At 44.9% G+C, this 20,902-nt stretch overlaps 1 protein-coding gene across 4 annotated transcripts in view; it reads left to right on the plus strand.

The window, feature by feature from the left end:
- The window catches only part of GRIK4 (glutamate ionotropic receptor kainate type subunit 4), a 470,359-nt gene that overhangs the window by 436,786 nt on the left and 12,671 nt on the right, over positions 1-20,902 (plus strand). For all 4 annotated transcript variants that reach the window (XM_081843083.1, XM_081843085.1, XM_081843086.1 and 1 more), the window contains 5 exons: positions 398-507; positions 7,005-7,178; positions 9,047-9,212; positions 12,535-12,760; positions 16,852-16,980. In XM_081843083.1, coding sequence (XP_081699209.1) covers positions 398-507; positions 7,005-7,178; positions 9,047-9,212; positions 12,535-12,760; positions 16,852-16,980 — 805 coding nt within the window. The remainder of the gene's footprint in view (positions 1-397; positions 508-7,004; positions 7,179-9,046; positions 9,213-12,534; positions 12,761-16,851; positions 16,981-20,902) is intronic.

Here is a 20,902-nt window from a genome sequence, read left to right on the forward strand (position 1 = left end):
TTTCCCCCATCTGCCCTGAATCTTCCAACAGGCAGCTTCATTGGATGCCCATGAGTTCTAGCGTTACAATGGGAGAAAATCTTCTCTGTGTCCACTTTCTCCAAGCCATGCATAATCATACACACCTCTACGATGTCACCTCTTGCTCACCAGACGAAAAAGCCCCCAAACCTTTTCTTTTGGGCAGTTAGCAAGGGAGCTGCCGCTGCCCTGCTTCCCTCCCCCCCTCCATCTTCTTCAAGGACCCTAAAATGTCCTTTGCCTGCTGCCATCTCTATCCCCACCACCACTTGCAAGTCTTCTCCATGCTGCATTTACTCTATTACTTTGTAGAACCGAAGTTTGTTTGGAAATATGCCTCTCTGTTAACCCTTTTCTTCTTTCTCCTCTACCTTAGGGGCGCAAACCTGGCTATTTCTCTTTCCTGGATCCATTTTCTCCCGGTGTCTGGCTCTTCATGTTACTCGCCTACCTCGCCGTGAGCTGCGTTCTCTTCTTAGTGGCCCGGTACTGTTAACTTTTCTTAATATCTCCCTTTTTTCCCCGTCCTCACAGTGCCACCTACTGTCAGCTTCTGGGAATGGCATGGAGAACTCGTAACTTGCAATTGATTATCAATCGCTGGAGGGAGAGACAACTCTGCAGTAGTTAGTAAAGGAATTGGCTGCAAGGGCACTGCACAAGTTCATAAAATTATACAGGTGGAAGAGGAGAGAGCCAATGAGGGGTTCAGCACCTTGCCAGTCAGCATCCTGCCCTAGGCTATGGTAGTTGCTGTTGTCAACAGTGGAGGCTGTGATTCAACTTGGTGCCTCGCTGGCTGGTTTGGGGCGGATGATATAGCATCACCTGCTTGCCTGGATTTTTGCAAAGAATGCTGAGCCAGCTGGGCTTTATCTGAATTCAGCAAAGGCACTTCTTATGTTTATTAAACAAACACATATTAAGCACAGTTACGCCTTAACTGTTGAGCCCCTGCATATACACTCCTGCTTTGTAAATTAAAGGACATCTGTGGACCACAGGGGTTCTAGTGGGCCCCTCTTAAGGCAAAGGTAAAGGGACCCCTGACCATTAGGTCCAGTCGTGACCGACTCTGGGGTTGCGGCACTCATCTCGCTTTATTGGCCGAGGGAGCCGGCGTACAGCTTCCGGGTCATGGCCAGCATGACTAAGCCGCTTCTGGCGAACCAGAGCAGCACACGGAAACGCCGTTTACCTTCCCACCAGAGTGGTACCTATTTATCTACTTGCACTTTGATGTGCTTTCAAACTGCTAGGTTGGCAGGAGCAGGGACCGAGCAATGGGAGCTCACCCCGCCGCAGGGATTCGAACCGCTGAAATTCTGATCGGCAAGTCCTAGGCTCTGTGTTTTAACCCACAGTGCCACCCATAGCACAGTTACACCTTAACTGTTGAGCCCCTGGATATACACTCCTGCTTTGTAAATTAAAGGACATCTGTGGACCACAGGGGTTCTAGTGGGCCCCTCTTACAATGGGTGAAATACCAAAATATACAGTGGGGGCATTTTCCAGGTCTAATGCATTGTCCTGTGTGTGCCTTGTTGCACACACTGGAAGAACTAGCAATAGGACAGGCAGCAGCGGAAGACAGATCCAGAGGATTGGTTTGCATTTGGGCTGGTTTGGTGCTGCCCATACGGAAGGAGCCTTGAAGCCTCAAGAGGGGAAATTCAGAGATTAACATGCACAAAGTGCAAACAGACAGCACATTGCACTGTTTGGATATGAAATCCATGGCAGGTGTTTTTTTAAAACTAGATGTTTTAAGTGCTCGCTGTGAAAACCGGCAGAAATGGAAGGGAGAACATACATTTATTAGGGCGTGGGTTTAGAGGGAGGGGTTGTAGAGTAAGTAAACGTACGGAATTTCCAAAATTTCAGAATGTGCCTTTTGAAACAGGGGGCTGGATTTTGGTTTGCAGCAACAACACAGTGAAATAAATTACACATCTGCTGTAGAAAAATACTGTGCAAACAAAAGAATCCTCCCTCCTGATTGCTCTATTTACCTAGAGTTTGCTTGAATCAACAAAAAAAGATTAAGAACCTCTGTGTTTACCTGGAGGGGGTGGGGGGAGGGGTGGTCACATGTGGGACATGTGGAAAAAAAGATGCAAAACATGAATTTCAGCAAATCATTTGAAAGCTTTACAGTAAATATAACTAATTGAGTGTGGAGGGGTTTTAACAGCCCAGTCCTGGAGCATAAGAGAATTTCACCAGCTAAAACAATGGGGCGCCCAGCTGCAAGAGGGGCAGGATGAGTCATACCCCTCTATATGTATCACATTGCAGGATCAGGCCTTCATAGCCAACCAGTTCACACTGCAATAGACCCATTGGTGACCATTGGATTAGAACTACTATACTAAGAACATTTCATAGAATCACAGAACCATCGAATTGTAGATGACCTGAGGATCATTCTAGTCCACCCCCCTGCTGTGCAGGGATTTGCAGCTGTCCCATACGGGGAATGAACTTGTGACCTTGGTGTTATCAGCGCCGCGCTCTAACCAGCTGAGCAACTCAATCAATTAGGGATTGCATAAATCTCACTCAATTCAGTGGGACTCACTCCCAAGTAAATATGCATAGGACATGCTCTGCACCAGGCTTGCAGAATGCTGTGAATCACAAGTGGGAAGAGGGTGGTTGTGCTCAAAAGGCTCTGGTTGGCCACTGTGAGATGGAGATTCTGGACTACGTGGTCCTTTTGCCTGAACCAGCCAGCCAGGCTCTTGGTATATTCATATGATTGCCTATTTAAGGAAACATCTGTTCATTTAAATATTGATTTCCGGATTTACTTCTGAAAACAGCAAATACAACCTTAACCTCAAACTAACTAAGACTGAATGCTGGTGGCTGAGGGGGGAATCCACTTGTTTTAGAATTTAAACTGGATTACCATACCAGTGCTAAGCATACTTAGAGCCTCATCCTATCCATGTTTACTTAGCAAGTTAAAATGAGTTCAGTGGGACTTACTTCCTTGATAAGTGTGCTCAGAATTTCAGTCTTCTGGAAATAACATCCACACTTGAAATCAGTGGGACTTATTTAAATAAACACACACACACACTTACTTGTTTAATACCAAGATGCTGAGTGGATTAAACCCAAAGCTTCTGATCTGCAGATCACAGCTACAAGTTCCTTCAAGGCTCTTCGCACCAAAAAACTCATTCAGCCATTTTCTTTCGATGTTGATGTACACCCAAAAGGGTTTCAGAAACTGTGACACACACACGCTCCCCAGCGCCTCTCACCATCCTTGCCCATTGCTCATGCTGATAAGGTGTTGAATTTGCAAAGCCTGGGGAGGACCCCCGTCCCCCGTCCCCCAACTCCCATTATCATCTGCCGCAGATGATAAAACAAAACTTTCTGTTGCCTGAGCGTTGTTGTGGCTCTTTCTAGTCTAGTAAGCAGAGTTCTCAAACATTCTAACCGCATCCCTTCAGTGTCTGAAACAGGCACCAGAGATTCCAACGCCGTTTGCAGGTGCCGTAATAACACTACAAAAGCTGCGATACTGTTATGAAAATGCAAGCGTGCCGTCCCTTGGGGGTCCCTTGGTGCAGCTGAACTTGTCGAATTCATGAGCTTGTAATGGTTTTCAGCATCGTGCAGCGTTTAAAACTGTTTGATAACACAGTCAGGCCCTGTCTACACTGAGATACGGCTTCTCTTGATGCTTTTTCCAAAGGTGTCAGTACTGATTTGTGTTGGAGAGGAGACAGGGGCTTCAGATAGCACCCAGCTAATGTCAGGTGGATCAGGTGTTTCCAGCTGAAAGCTGTGACACCTGGGTCAGTGTGTTTGTCACAAACAGGGTGATGGGTTGTTGTTGTTTTTCTCTCTCTCTCTCCATACACATAAAAGAGAGGACCTCTCTTTCAACACCAAATGAAATATCCTCTAGCAATAAAAAGCCATTTTCTTTGAGTTGCAGAGGGGCAGGCAGAGGGAAAGAAGCCACATAAAATCCCATGCTTTTAAACAATCTTAGTCAGTCCTGGAGCTATTTTCAAGCTCAAGTCTCAAGGGGCACTTCCAGACAACTGGCTTACTGAGCTTGCATCCTGATCTGTTTGCAGGGAGATTAGATTACAGGGTGTCAACACATATGTTATCCCATACTTTGCATTGCATTTTCCCATCACTTCCCAAAAAGTTCAGACCTTATTTTTGGGGGGGGGGGACAGGGAAGCAGGTTTGTTGTGCAAGAGCTCCAGATCAGCTTCAAGTGTGCAAGCAGAATTTACCGTTACGTGATTGAATCCCCCTCAAAAAGAGTCTTGAAACACCCTAAGAGTAGCAAATATGACACTTGTTTCTTGAGAGGCTACTTCTATTAACAGCAAGGACGTTACAGAATACAGTGGTACCTCAGGTTAAGAACTTAATTCATTCCGGATGTCCGTTCTTAACCTGAAACTGTTCTTAATCTGAGGTACCACTTTAGCTAATGGGGCCTACCGCCACTGCTGCGCAATTTCTTTTCTCATCCTGAAGCAAAGTTCTTAACCTGAGGTACTATTTCTGGGTTAGCGGAGTCTTTAACCTGAAGCATCTGTAACCTGAAGTGTCTGTAACCCGAGGGACCACTGTAATGTTGCTGGCCTAAACTGATTTATAAAGCCTTCCACATCCACATAAATGGAGACGATGCCTCCATGAACACACATTCCTTTGCAAGTGTGAGGGGATCTTGCAAGTGTTTGCTAGGGAGGAGCATTTCTGTCTTGCAGCTGCTATACCCTGCAAGCAACTATTGGATTAAAACATTTTTTAAAAAAATCAAATGCCAGGAGTTTTCCTTTTAAAAAGCTAAGTAAAAGTGCCCCTTTTCTCTCTGACCCAGGTAACTAAAAAAAAACAAAACCCCAGACTGAGCCCTTTGCACAGTTCCCACAAGAGATATCATGCTCCTATTTCTCATCCAGCCCCCTCCCCACCCCCGCTTGACTCCACACATATTTACATAGACTTATGAAACACTTATCATGAGCATGAATCAGATCACTGGCATTATGTCAGCTGGCCTTCAGAAGTCACACTCCTCTGAATTTTTGCAATGCAGTTCTTTGAATTTTGCAATGCAGTTCTCCAGTCAAGCAGTGCATGCTAAAAAAAAGGAAATAACTGAGGCAAAGGGTGCATAAAATTGCATACATGAGTGAAAATGACATATAAAGGAATTTTGTTAGGTGAAATTGCTTTGCAAAAATTCTGATGAATTTTCATGAGATTTTTTTTAAAGTAAAGTGCAAAAAGTGCATTGTGGAAATATGAATAATTCATCTTAAGACTGTGGGGGGGGGAGAAACTGAGAGAAACTGAAATCAATAGATTTTCCCACACCTCACTCTGCCACATGCATGCATGTTCACACACCTGACCTATAGCTGTCCTGCTTTTCTCTGCTCACCAAACATGCAGATTCCTCTGCCCCTTCAGTTGCATGCACAGAGGTCTTCTCAGACCTTGTTGTTGTTTAGTTGTTTAGTCGTGTCCGATCTTCGTGACCCCATGGACCAGAGCACGCCAGGCACTCCTGTCTTCCACTGCCTCCTGCAGTTTGGTCAGACTCATGTTTGTAGCTTCGAGAACACTGTCCAACCATCTCGTCCTCTGTCGTCCCCTTCTTCTTGTGCCCTCAATCTTTCCCAACATCAGGGTCTTTTCCAGGGAGTCTTCTCTTCTCATGAGGTGGCCAAAGTACTGGAGCCTCAGCTTCAGGATCTGTCCTTCCAGTGAGCACTCAGGGCTGATTTCCTTAAGAATGGAGAGGTTTGATCTTCTTGCAGTCCATGGGACTCTCAAGAGTCTCCTCCAACACCTTACACACACACAAAATGTGCATGGTTAGGGAAACAGCCTGTGAGCAGGGTGCCACCCTGTATACACACACACACACACACACACACATACACACACACACACACACACACACACACACACACACACACACAAATGGATACTTTGTGTGCTGTTTCAAGGGACTTTCCCCAAATTTAATGTCTGGTGCTGTCAGCGCTGGGTTGTAGGCAGCCATCTGAGAGGAATCATGAGCCAGAAGCTCAGAGAGGAGAGAGGGAATCAGAGCTGTGGGAATAAGCAGGATTCAGAAGATGGAGTAGGTCAGTAGTTGGAGCCAAGACCAAAGCAGACCAAAAAGCAAAGCCAAATGAAACAGGAATGCACCAGAGCCAGGAAAGCCTTGCTGCTAAGAAAGGAGATCCCTTTCCAGGAGCATCCAGTGGCCAGCTTGGGTGGGCAAGGCCAGTCCAGGGAAGATGCTCCCAGTTGCAGCTTCTAATCCCAAAGAACTGAATTAGGGAGAGCAAGGCTGGCATCAGAGGTCCGTAGCATTGAGCACATCTCAGAAGAGGTGCTTCTGCCAATCTCTGGAGCCTACTGCTCCTCCTTGCTGTTGCTGCCTGTTCACCTGCCCTCTCTGAGTTAGCAAATGGTAGCCTCTGCACATCACATCCTCCACTTCTGTTAGGCGGCGAGGTTTTGGCCTGGAGACAGATGAAAGCCAATGGGCACTAGCAACATTAGTGAGAAAGATGATGTGGGTGTGTTCAGAGAAGGGACCCCACTGATAGCATCATATCTGAAAGTCATCCAAAACCTGGAACCGGGCCTGGAATCAGGAGTAGGAAAATTCCCATTTTGAGCATGGAAAAACTAAACCTGGAGGAAGTGAATGAAGCTACGATGAAGGCACAAGCAATGCATAAGCTGTCTGTTGTGTGCCCTTTCTTGGTTTCAAGCTGATTGTAATCTTATAAAGCGCACTTAAGCCCCATCAGCTGCCTTGCATTGCAAGACCCCCCTGGTACCAATTGCCAGTAAAATAACAGAGAAATCCTGCCTCCAGGAGAGTTAGGACTTTGATGATTGCTTCCTTCCCAGTGTTTGCACTCCAGTGTAATTGGATGTGTTATGTTTCGGTGCCGTAGATTGACGCCCTACGAGTGGTACAGCCCCCACCCCTGCTCCCAAGGGAGATGCAACCTGCTCGTTAATCAGTACTCTCTTGGCAACAGCCTGTGGTTCCCTGTCGGTGGGTTCATGCAGCAAGGATCGACCATCGCTCCTCGGGCTCTGTCCACACGCTGCGTCAGTGGAGTCTGGTAAGAAATCACAGAGGTAATCTTTTGCGCTGTAATCGTTTGCTGTAGCTTCACCAACTTGGATGGTTTCCCACAAACTCTTTTTGTAACTTGTGGTAGAATAGAAGATGGGTAATGTACAGGCCATGATGCACTGATGGGACTCTGAATAAGAACATAAGATGAGCGCAGTTGGGCCAGGCCAAGGGCCCATGCGGTCCAGTATCCTGTTCTTACAGTAACCAATCCTTATCTTCTGTGACAGGTACATTTGGAGATGTCTTGCATATTAGGTTTCCCTGTGGATAAGTCAATCCCTCTTCCAGAATCCTTCAAGCTTTTTGCCTTTCAAGTAGCACCATCCATTTCCAAAACTATAAACAAGACTATGTGTATTACGCCCATCCAGAAGTTGATTATGCTAGTAGGAAACATGTTTTTTTCCATCTAGTCGTCTGGATTGCACTCTGAATCTTCAAAATGCATTAGGCACAATGACTCAGAAACAAGGGAGTTATTTTGAGAAAGAGATGGATATTTTCAGTTCTGAACAGTGCTTGGTTTTTTGGCTGGGATGTCCAATCTCTCGACTCTGCTGACCATAGTACCCTCTGCCTCCATGCCCTTTCATCCTCTGTTCCATTCCTTTCAACTACATTGTCTCCATATTTTCCAAATGCCTTCATTCAAGATCTGCCTCCTTGATTAAAAACCAAACCAAAACATAATTATTGGAAACAGAAAAATGGTTTGGTCCTCAAAAGCCAACTGTGCAAGCACAAATCATGCACTTCTGCCCCCCAAATCCAATTTTCATGGGCATGGGGGTAGCAAGATAGGGAGCAAAACCACCAGCTCCAGCTCCACCTGTGCAAGCTCACTCTGCAGAATTTTTAGATAAAAAATAAACTTTTTTCTGCATGATTGTGATTTCAGAATATGAATTTCCTTATTGTAACATTTGTGTTTTTAGATACAGAATATTTGCAGTCCTGATTATAAGCACAAAAGGGCCAATCCCACCTTGATTTGTTGTTACATCATCTGTCCCATAGAAAGAGAACTGATAGAGAGATGGGTAGGAGGGAGTGGTTCCTCCAAGAACTAAATTTGGAAGCAACCATTTATAGAGGGTTTGTGTTAATCTCCTGCAGCGAAAATGGCAGAGAGTCTTGTGGGACCTTAAAGACTGAGGGTTGCATCCAGCGCTGCCCTTCTACCCAGACAACTAGTTTCACTTGTGCAATGCAACTTCATCCTTCTCTCCTTTCCCCTGCAGCCCCCAGTACATCCTCAAACTCTACTCCAAAGTTTGTGGAGCTTGTGAAGTGTTGGCTCCAGCCCTGAAAAAATTATTGTGGAATAGTTATCAGTCTTGAAGGTGCTGCAAGACGCTTTGTTGCTTCCTCTTGGAGGCCTCCATCAATTCCAGGTTGTGTGCATCTCTCATTATTCCACAACTGAGTAGAATCTGACTTCTTCTGCTTCAAACCAACATTCTTTTGATTTACTTGAGCATGGCACTGTGGAGCTTTCCACAGAATCCTTCTGTAGGAACTGTGAATGTTCAGCATCTTTCAAAACCAAGGATGGAGTTACACACAGGGAAAAAACAAGTCAGAAATTAAATAAGTCAGAAATTAAATCATTATAATAAAAGGGGGGAAAACACGCTATGGAAAATTGCTTAGGGTTTTTTTTTGTTGTTGTTCTTTGGCACCATCTGGTGATACATGTTTATAACGCATTCAAAATGCTGTTTCTTGACTAATGTAGCTGAGTCCCAGGGGTTTTTTTCCCCCTCAGGAGAAAGGGGAAGTAGCTCTCAGATATAGACAAAGTGTGGAGATGTCCATTTGTCTTTTGCCTCCTTTTTCTTGTCCCTGCAGGTGGGCCTTCACTTTGATCATCATCTCTTCCTACACAGCCAACCTGGCAGCCTTCCTCACCGTGCAGCGCATGGATGTGCCCATAGAATCAGTAGACGACCTTGCAGACCAGACGGCGATAGAGTACGGCACAATCCACGGAGGTTCCAGCATGACTTTTTTCCAGGTAAGCTTTTGCTGTGTTGATAGTGAGGAAGGCATGAGCCTTTTATCCATCAGAGCTAAATGCCTATGGTACCGCAGATCCCCATCTAGTTGTTGCTACAGAATCTTTTACCCTAATCTGCATCACATGCACAGGTACTTCAGTTTAACAAGCCTTCAGTGCTCTTTATAACCCCTGCGCTGTCTTACTAAAAGCTGACTCAAGCACTCAGAAAATAAAACATTAAGTACGGTCCTCCCAGGGGAAGGCAGAGTTACAGGAGATTACATAGTAGTTTTATTATTAATGTAAAATAGAAATACAGACAACAAAAAGACATAATCAAAGTTACAAAACGAAGGAACAGTCAAGAGTTTGCATTTCCCAACTAAATAGAGAGCAAATGATGCAGAAAAATAAAAGCAGCAAAACACATCATGAAAGCCAGATTTTTTGATTGGGTGGAGGAAGAGAGTTTTGTATGTCTGGATTTGACATGTATGTAATTAAATCCCACAAAAAAAACCCCTACAAATGTTCCAGGTCTTCCTTACCCATAGAAACACACCGTTTGTGAGTTGTTTTCTCTGCTGTAGCAGGAGCCCACATATTCTTATACCACAAGGAGAGGTTTACGTCCTGTGGCGTCGTCCATTTCTGAGCCAAACAAGTTTTCGCTGCAGCCAGCGTCCATATAAGAAGTTCCTTAGACTGAAAAATTGCTGTTTGATCATCTCACAAGTTCAAAAGAGCAACGTATGAGAAGGCTTGAATTGAGTATTTGTTTATTTCTTACATTTCTTCAAAAACATCAGACCCAAATTTGGATGCCAGAGAGCTTTCTCACCATAAGTGGGAAAATGTCCCCCTGCTACCTCACCCGCACCAACAACCCTTTAGAGTGCTTGATGTCAAATGAGAAAGCTGCACAGGAGTACGATGCCCCATGTGCAGAATTTTTATGGAACGTTTCCTTATATAAACTGAGGCTGATTTCAAGGGATTAGGCGCCCATCCATATTGCATTCCACATACAATCATCTATTTTCAGTTGTAGGTCCTTCTACCAGGTGAGTCTAAGACCTTCCAATGGGCCCATAGAAATGTCAGTAAGTTCTGTTATATTAAAGAACAAGTATCAATCATCTTCCCCAATGACTCAGATTTAATAAAATTAGCGAGGGGATTATTTATGGCATGTTTATACTGTTCTTCCTCTATGGAAGTCACACAGTCACCTCTACAGCTGAGCAAGGATCTGAACGTTGGCCTTCAATTCTTCATCCAACATTCCAAACAGTAGACCACACTGTGCATATATGCAGTGCTATTAAAAAAGAAAGCGTTGTTAGAGTGTAGACAGCCAGCGGGAGCCACAGAGAGCCATGCAGTAAGAATGAGTGGAAAGGGATGGGAAAGCTGGTTGGAGAGACTCAGGGCTCGCCAGCACTTCTGTTTGTTCCAGGGAAAACCCACTCTTAAGTGCTAAATCGGAGCAAACATCAATCTCGAGAAAAACCCAACTTGTCTTTTGCTCTGACTGGGCGCTAAAGAGCAGTTTTCCCTGGGGAGAAGCAGTGGGACAAGAGGAAGTATGGATAATCCCTCAGAGACTGGGGATCCCTCTGAGGCTTGGTTTCTCATGGACAAGCTCAAGGCAACAGGGTGCTCAAAGCTCTTTTCAGCTATGTTATGAACCACCTTCCAAAGATGAGGCTGCCTTGCCGATGGAGAAGCAGGTAGGCATGAATGAGTTAATACCTGTGCAGAACTTCCATGGTGCACAGTTCTGAGCAGGAATTATTTATTAAACGTCGAAGTGCCAGAGTGGAGAGAGAGCTTTTCTCACTTTGTTTTTAGCTGGACCAAAGCCGTACAATGTTTGCAACTTGGGTTCAGAAAGGGTTGTTTTGACAAAACTGCAAGTGTGGTTCTCAATCCCAAGTTCTCCATTATTTAGAAACTGAGAACCAGGTAGAGAGGTTAGAAACCAACAACATTCACGGAAGTGTTGTTGGTCTGATAGAAAAATATCCAAAAGTCACAGTAACGTAATTAGGACCAACCTAAATGTCATGAAGAAGAACTCTCATTATTTCATGACATTCTGCTGGGTCCTAATAAAGATATGGTATCCATGTTGGATACTCTCTCTGAGATGCTCGATGGCTGAGATATTGCAGAGAGGCAATCTGTTCCAGGATTGGAATCTGGCGCTGATGTTTGGCTCCAAACCTTTTTCAAGTGCCACAAATTAGCTCTGAGCCATGTGGAGAATGCTCTCCACTTGCTAATGAGCCACTCTAAGCAGCCTCCAAACACCTGCAGTTAACTAATAGGTCCTCCAGATCAGATGTTATGGCCTCTAGGTAGGCTTAAGGCTTGATCACTTGCATCTGAGAAAACAACTGAGCAATGTTTGTTTGCCCTCATGCCCAGGTTCTAACTGATTGATGGCCATATTTAAAGGTTAGATTTCCAAGATTTAGGTTAGATTTCCAAGGTTAGATTTCCAAACTTTGCAGTTCCTGTATTAGCCATTAAGGCCCTAACTAATATGGAACCAAGGACGAGGGTGTCACTGTGGGTTAAACCACAGAGCCTAGGACTTGCCGATCAGAAGGTCGGCGGTTCGAATCCCCGCGATGGGGTGAGCTCCCGTTGCTCGGTCGCTGCTCTTGCCAACCTAGCAGTTGGAAAGCACGTCAAAGTGCAAGTAAATAAATGGGTACCGCTCCGGCAGGAAGGTAAACGGCATTTCCGTGCACTGCTCTGGTTCGCCAGAAGCAGCTTAGTCAGAAGCTGTACACCGGCCAATAAAGCCTTTACCAATATGAACCTGCCTGAGACGTCAGTCAGCTACAGAGGCCATGCCCTCAGGCTCACCTCCACTGGCCTTATGCTTGGTAGATATCAGGTGCAGGGCCTTTTTTATAGTAGCTTCATAGCTGTGGAATTCCTACACTAGGAAGATTCAGAGGGGCCTCATTTCTTCCTGCTTTTATGTGTGCTGTCAATATTTTTTCCTTTTTTTATTCTATTTGAATTTTAACCAGCCTTGCCTTCATTGTTCTGTTGCTGCCTTTTAGTATCAGTCTCAGTAATTGCAGTGTTGTTGCTCTTTCAATTAGCTTGTTTTAATGACTTCTGGTTTGCAATCACTGCTTTGAATATGTACCTGAAATACATAACTGAGGCCAAGCTGGAGCTGAGAGTGAGTTTTAGGAGAGGGAACCCACCTTCCCCCTTTGATGAATGGGATGTTCTGAACGTTGCAGGCCAATATGTTGATCCCGGAGCAGGATTCCCATTGAATCGTGGCTTTTCTTTCTTTGTTTTTCAGAATTCTCGGTACCAGACATACCAGCGGATGTGGAATTACATGTACTCCAAGCAGCCGAGTGTCTTTGTCAAGAGCACAGAGGAAGGGATCGCACGCGTGCTCAACTCCAACTATGCCTTCCTCCTGGAGTCCACCATGAACGAGTATTATCGCCAGCGCAATTGCAACCTCACGCAGGTCGGGGGCCTTCTGGACACCAAGGGCTACGGGATTGGCATGCCAGTCGGTAGGCAGTGAAGCAAAATTCTAGCTATTTTGGGCTGTCTGTGGAGGATTAGGGCATGAATAGGCTGGAAGAGCTTCGGAACAGGAAGCCAGATGTCACTGGGCTTCAAATAGACCATTGCCTGATGAATGCATTCATCTGGGTGGCAACCTAGATGAAAGGTTTAGAAATATTCCATTGACTCTGCTTACATTATTTACACTTTGTTCAGACTAGATTCAGGCTGGAGGGAGAAGGAAAATCTTCACTAGAGGTCATTTGGGGAACCTGCAGATGATACATTAGGTCCTTTTGGGCTCTCCATAATGCTACCTGCTTGGTTATCCTTTTAAGCAGCAGTTCTATGTTTTCCCAAGTTGATTAGTAAGAAACACGATTGCAAATAGCAAGCGGCAAGGGCAGGGATGAAAAGAGGGAACTCATGCTTTAAAGAAGTTAAAAATACAACATCCAAAGGCCACCTACAGCTTCAAAGACAGCTAGAGCTGCTCTTGATTCTTTTCTCATTCCTAATTTTCTGACTGAGCTTCAACAATTTAAGTTTAATGGGTCACAATCTACCCAAACATTTCCCAGTTCATATTCAATGAAATGTATGGAACTTGTGCAACGGCACAGAGTAGAACGAAGAAATCACACCGGAGGGATCCTATTGGTTGCCAGTAGGAATGGAATCGTCTGAAAATCTTTGTCGAGCTTATCTTTAGATTTTACTGTCTCTAATTCCTGTCTCACACCTTGATCTTTATGAGAAGTCAGGGAGTGGGGTTTCCCACCACCACCAGTTCTGCTAAAATGATGGGTTAATTTTTGTATCTATTATGTGAATTATTAAAGACATATTATGCATATTACGTGAATACATACTCCAGGTTTCCTAAAGTAACCAGCACCTAAAAATATGCATATAACTGTATAAAATAGGTATATATTGCTACTTATAAAATATGCTCTTTTATAGGTATTATGCGCATATATATGGCAAAAAAAATTGCATATAGTTAGGCTTTAAAAAAAAACCCCTTAAATATAAGTAGATGTTTGATGCAAGAGGCAGTTCAGTGCGGGCAAATATTGAACAGGGCAGAATTGCCAAATCTCCTCTTTAAATCTTTTTATAGCAGATCTCTCCTCCAGCCCTGGTTGCCAGTGTTGCACATTAAGACTCATGTCCCCAAAGCAAAGTTAATTCAACAGTTTGGTGAACCTTAAACTTAACCTCTCCTTCTGTGTTAAATTACCCTAACTGTATTCTGTTACTCATCATGTGTGTGTGGTATGCTGAAGATCAGCTGACAATCCCAGGTATTCAGAAATTGATCCCATTCAGAATTTTCCCATGCTGCAGAGCAGATCAGTTTTATCCTGGGATTTCTTTTTATCTGATCCGTGGACAGTAATGGAGGTGGTAGCAATCTGATTTAGCAAAGGAAAAAAACTGAATGGAATTGGTAGGGGCGTAGTAACAGAAGTGGGGGTTGCATCAATTGTTTGCTGCACCTGACGACGAGCAGCTTCTCTTGCCATTGGGCACATTCACAACATACATTGAAAGCACATTGCTACCCCCCCCCCAAAAAAAACCCAAAAGAATGCTGGGAACTGTAGCTTGCCCCTTCACAGAGCTACCGCCCTTAACAAATGACCATTCCCAGGATTCTTTGCAGGGTGGGTGGGGATGCGCTGTAAATGAATGGCATGGATGTGACCCATGTCCGCATATGGCTCATTTAAGGGCTTTGTCAGAATTGCAATTGAAAACTGAAAAGCTCTGTGTGATAAAAGCATGAGGATGAACCCAAGAGGTGACTATGGCTGCTTTGAAATGAGTATGGAGTATGGAGATGCTTTTGCCATGAGATGAGCAAACTTCCACTTCCTGCTCTGGAGGGAGTCTTTTTCCTTCAAGAGCTTTGTGTCAAGAAGGAAGTTAGCAGATCTGTCTTCACCTTGCTGCGGCACCGAAAGAGCCCAAGCATCTTTTTTTCTGACAGCTGCATCGCACGACTTCAGCACTGTCACAGCTCTGTGGTGGAGGAAGCTGGGCCTGCTGAGCACCTAACTAGATATGACAACTGCACAATCCAGGTGTTGGAATGTGGATTGCTGCTGAACAAATAAAGCAGGAGGGTTAAAGGAGGGCAATTCCATGGGGGAAAGGAGTGGGTAGGAAGGGATACTGGCCCATTTACCTGATTCTTCCACCCCACCCCCCCAAAAAAAACCCTTTCCTCCAGCCATTTTTCTCCATGTGGGACTTTCTTCCTTGGGGAAGGTGCTAGTTTTGCATGCTGAAGGTCCCAGATTCAATCTCTAGCATGCCCCACGAGGGATGGGGAAGATGACCCATTGCGTGGCGAGTCCCCCCCCCCATGGAAATAAAGATACATGACACAATTATTACGGTTAATGGGCTAATTAAGGCCGCAGCTTTATTAGTTACAGGTGATGAGCGGTATTGACTTAGGCATGGGTCCTAACCGACTATATCCGGCTTCAGCTGTCCGCTTGAAGTCCGGGAAGGGTTAACCACCAGTAGGGGGAGTCCTGCTGATGCACATCAACTAGGAACTCCCCCGGGGCCACCGATTGCGGGCATGCCTTAGGCCCTCACCTCCCTAGGCTTCGGACAGGGCCATGCCCCCCGGAATCCCTTATCGGACTACCCTTCAATATGCAGGGCAGGTGATGGCGCTTCCTCCCCTCTTCCAACTACAAAGCAATACCAATGCCTAACCGCCAATACCAAGAAAGTTGTGACGATTTGCTACAAGACAGGCGAAAACTAAGTTGCTGGTGCCAATTTGCCAAGTGGAAAAATTCCTACCAGGCCCCTCAACAGCGACCAACCAGGGTCCATAGCAAGGTCAAGGAACGGAAACCTTATAGGGTGGGAGGGTGAGAAAAGTAGGAACAGCTGGGAGGCGGGGAAAGAGGGAGATCCCCGGCCACCTCCTGCCTTAAATAGGGCAGGCCACGCCCCCAGAGCCATTCAATTGGCTGGCCAGGGTGTGACGCAGCCGGGAATCCCCCCAATCGCCTGGGGCTGGGGCCGTGAAGCCCGCAACCCCATCTCCTCTGTAGGGTGGAAGTGGCTTTTCTGAAGCTCTGGAAAGCTGCTGCCAGTAGTGTAGAAAATAGCAAGCTAAACGGAACAATGTGTCTGACTTGGTAAAAGGCACCTTCTTAGGCCAGGAGGGAAACAGCTGGGAAAGTTGCCAGAGGGAGGGGGTACAACTTGAATTGAGGTGCGGTTCAGTGATCCCCCTTTGGCCCACTCTTCCCCACACTAAATTCCCCTTCATCTCTCCCCATCTTCCCATTTTTATATTTGCTCAGCAGCAACCTATATTTTAACAAACCGAAAACACGTCTTGCTGCGATCATGTCTAGTAAATCCTGTTGTTAGTCCTTGACAAGTCGGTGAATGTACAGGAGCCCACTCCTACATGGGAATTAACAGCCCTAAAGAGAGTTTTCAATTGAATTGGATACAGTAATCCACAGTGCTAAGTCGGGGGACGTGATGTCCTTGCTCACTGCAGAATTCTCTTTGGGCCTCTAAGAGATAAGAAATCATGTTTCTTGTGGTTATTATGGAAAAACAGTACATGTCTACCTATTCCCTGCTTTCCTAAAGAGGAAGTGGGAATGGGAACACAAAACACACAGCAGTATGTAATGAGTAAATGCCTGTCCCTCTCTAGAATATGAGTGGTTGATAGTTTTCATCATCAAACATAAGTAGGATTCTCAAGGAGACAGGAGCGTACAGGAGCAGAAGCACTGCTCTTCAGTTCATGATGTTTTCAGAGATTGCATTCAGAGTTTGGGACCTGCTTCCATATGGGTATTTCTTAATGCTACCCAATCTTCTGTTGCAAGCTACGAGTGGAGTTGCAACGGGCTCTCCGCAGTCCAGGTTTTCTGAAGTGTTTGCTTGGTGTGTGTTTTTTAAGGCTGAAAGCAATGCAAAGTTTAGGGATAGCCTTGCAAATTTCAACTCTGCAAGTATGCATTTTAAAAAGAAACTCGAAAGAAACAGACACGTGATCTGCTCCCCTTTGAAAAGGGCCTTCTTGGCTTTGCAGGTTCTCTTTTCCGCGATGAGTTTGACTTGGCCATTCTCCAGCTGCAGGAGAACAACCGCTTGGAAATCTTGAAACGGAAGTGGTGGGCGGGAGGCCAGTGCCCCAAAGAGGAGGACCATCGAGCGAAAGGTAAAACTTACAGCTGTCTCTCTTCCTCCCTCCAGTCTGTGTTCCTTAATGAAGATGTACAGGGATGGGGTCGTTATTACCGATGAGAGCGACTGCAGACTCCAGGGCTGTGTCACCTTTCCAGCTCAAGGATTTTAGAGTCTTCCTGGTTTGAGATCTCTTTCTTTAATAATGAGAGGAGAAAGCCGAAACACTGGCTGCTGCTGTGCCTCTCACGCTGTGTATTTTTGCCCGGGGCAAAGAGAGCGGAAAAGAGCCAAATGACAAATATTGGAAGCAAGCAGAGGGCAAACGGGTTTCTAATGAATGGCCACTGCATCGGCATCAGAAAATAGATCACTCTGGGGATGCTGTCCAGATCCTGAGTCCTTTAAAAACAACAATGGGACTTCATCAGAAGAGGTTGTTGGCTAATGGTCCAAAGCTAAAAATGGTTAGAAGTGGGAGGGCAAATGACAGAGTAATAATAAAACTCTGGAGCTCAAGGGCAAGACCTTCCGGAAATGTTATGCAAATCACCGTAAAATACATGACTTTAGGCCAATGTCGCCCAACTGGGAGCTGTTGCCGGCCCAAAGCAATTGCTAGTTGTTGTTGTTTTTCAGCAGCAAGCAGAACGGGTTTTCTTTTCATTGGATAATAAAAGGTTTCCTGGCTATAGGAAGGGTCTTTTTGACCCTTGCAAGACTGGGGAGGAAAGGGAAAGCAGGAAAATCAAGCATGATGGAGAAACACAATCAGGGCAACAATACACGCCCATCATCTGCCAAATCATTTTCTTGTGGGTACATATCCATACAGGGCAAGGGAAAGAAGCAGACATCTGAAAGCTATATGACCTGAACAATCTGATCTTGAACACAGAGGTGAGAAAATGGGGGGGGGGGTGAGAAACAGTTTTAAAATAGGTTGTATTTTCTCCCTAATTCCCCCCCCACCGGCTCCCCCCAGAAAAGGTTTGAAATCTTTAAAGATGTAGGGAGGGGGATCTACAAGAATCTCCTTGATTCTTTTGTCAAAGTATTAGAATATATTATTTCGTATTGAAATGCTGACATGATTTTGCTTTTCATGTCTCACTCTAAACCATTTCTAGCCATTCTAACCATTTTTGCAGAGACAGGGTTGCATTATGGAAGCACTTCCCAGAGCCTGACTGGCCAGCGTCAGACATCTGGAGATGGAACACTAATTGTGTTATCTTGACATCTCAAACATATAACTGAGCTTCAAAGGGACAAAAATAAACTGATAAATTATGAAATGGTTGCTGCTGACATGGAGGGAAGCGGAAAAGGGGGATAGAGAGACCTGTCACTCAGTCAGGAGTGCAGAGGAAGAAAGCCGGCTTTGACAAATCCCAGCCAGGAAAAAAAGCAGCAGGTGGGCTGATTGTAGTGCAAGCAAGGGAGACTAGGAGCAGGCCTAGCTGTGATTGTACTGCAGATCATGGATCTTTGGCATGGATCAAAGTTGTTCTGGCACAATCCAAATGCTTGCAGTTGTTACAGTACACAGTGGGAGGAACAGGAAGTCAAGTCTTTTGCTTCCAGGGACAAAAATTCTTACCACTTGGAATCACAAAATTAGAAGGGATTGTGAAAGTTATCGAGTTCAACCCTCTGCAATGTAGGAATCTTTTGTCCAACATGGGGCTCAGACCCACTACCCTGAGATTAAGAGCCTCATGCTCTACCAATGTGTGTGCATGTATGCGCACATTTGTGTATGAGAGTTCTGTTGTGCTCATGCCCTGTTTGTGGGTCAGCCATTGTTGGAACAGAATGTTGGGCTAGATTGATCTGGTCCAACAACACTCGTCTTACTTTCTTACACCGCCCTATTGGAAACACATCTGCTTACACAGGTGTGATTTACTGAGCAGCAGGAACATCCCAGAGGTGCTTCTGAAAGGATGGTGGAGAACAATGGAGAGGAATGACCCTATACTTTAAAAAATAAAACAAACTATGTCAATGATTTATAAGGGGTGGTGGTGAGGCTTTATGTCTAAAAGCTGTGCGGAGATTAAGTCAATAAATCATTGATTCTCAAGCTTTGATTTACTGTTCCAGAGGGGAGAGGAAGATTTTACAAGTGTCCTAGGTGATTAATAGTTGTACACAATAATCTTGGCACAAGCCAACAAATGGTTCGTGGTCATCAATTCAATCAACAGTTAAGTCCATCTGAGACCCAAGTAACAAGCAGCAGCGGTGGAGAGAGAGGTGTTGCTTAGATCCAGGGATTGGGGAGACGTTTGATTCTGTTCACATTTAAAGAGGAACCTACCTAATCTGCACTTTCTGAAATAGTGTGTGTGCTGAATCACAGCCATCCTTTGTCACTCATATGTCTCTGAATTTTGCAATGGACTTCTTGAGATTTTTAATATGCATGGCAATCGTTGCTGTGTGGCGGTGATGGTGGTGGTGTCCCCCCCCCAAAAAAAAATCTCAACAGCTTTAGCTGGGTGCTCCCCCTGAAAAAGCTCAACAAGTTCCGGCACCTCTTTTTCTAGAAAAAAGCCCTGGGGAAAATAACATACAAAATACATTATTGCAAAAATGTGCCAGTTAGGCAGAACTGCATATAAAAATGGGCAGTTTAGGAGAAATTTGCACTAAATTTTCATGAGGACTCTTCTTTAAAAAATAATAATCTGTAAACTAATGCGGAAAAATGAAGAAGTAAACTTAAGAGGGGGGAAATGAGAAACCGAGTGATACCAAAATTTAACAGATAACCCCATTCCTGCTTAGATCTTCACCAAGACTTACACGCTCAGCTATGACCATTTTTATCTTAAGTCCAGCAGACCATGACCTGCTGATTATTGTTATTCAAACAGGAGTGGATGAGAGACAGGTGCCTTGTCTTCCTTATGAATTGACAGAAAAGGGAAATCAGAATTTCAAAAGTTTAAATGGATCCTAGAATGGTATCGGTCATGACTGGACCTAATGGTCAGGGGTCCCTTTACCTTTACCTTAGAATGGTATCTATTGGGTTGGCCCTGTAGAATTTGAAAGGACTGCAGTGAGTAACAGTAGGCCTTAAAACTCTCAAATTCCTTCTTTTCACTCCCTTGAGGAACAACAGGTATGGGAAAGGATGGCATTTGAAGGAGCTGCATGAAGGTTGAAGGTAACAATAAAAGATAGAAGGCAGAGTAGTAGAAAGAAACAGAGGAAACCTGGTCACTTGGGGGCCATGTCTCGGATCCAATCTGTAGCATATGTCAAGTTGATTTTTCCTCTACATTCATTTCCCTTCAAATGTTCTGTGTTCTTATTTCAAATAAAAGCAGCCCTGGAAAGGACTCCTCCATCATTATTTACAGCTAAGAACGAAGTGGAAATCTCAAATTAGATCTCCTCTATCCTACTTTTTGGGGACGCGGGTGGCGCTGTGGGTAAAACCTCAGTGCCTAAGGACTTGCCGATCGCATGGTCCACCTAGCAGTTCAAAAGCACCCTTAAGTGCAAGTAGATAAATAGGTACCGCTTTATAGCGGGAAGGTAAATGGCGTTTCCGTGTGCTGCTCTGGTGCTGGTTCTCCAGAGCAGCTTCGTCACGCTGGCCACGTGACCCGGAAGTGTCTGCAGACAGCGCTGGCTCCCGGCCTCTAGAGTGATATGAGCACACAGCCCTAGAGTCTGTCAAGACTGGCCCGTACGGGCAGGGGTACCTTTACCTTTACCTTTATCCTACTTTTAAAAAATAACCATAGTTGTACACTATAGTCACAGATCAAAATACATGCTATGCTCTGATGTTACTTCTACCAAATGTTATAATTCCATTGTCATCTTCGTACTCTTTAATTTACATGCTTCTCTTTGTTAAATGTCTAATGCATTGACCCAGGCAAGGTATATGTAGAGAACAATTTATCTGACTGCTCTTATAGCTTATATTA

The sequence above is a fragment of the Podarcis erhardii genome (assembly GCF_964252035.2).
Source record: "Podarcis erhardii genome assembly, chromosome: 16".
Taxonomy (NCBI): domain Eukaryota; kingdom Metazoa; phylum Chordata; class Lepidosauria; order Squamata; family Lacertidae; genus Podarcis; species Podarcis erhardii.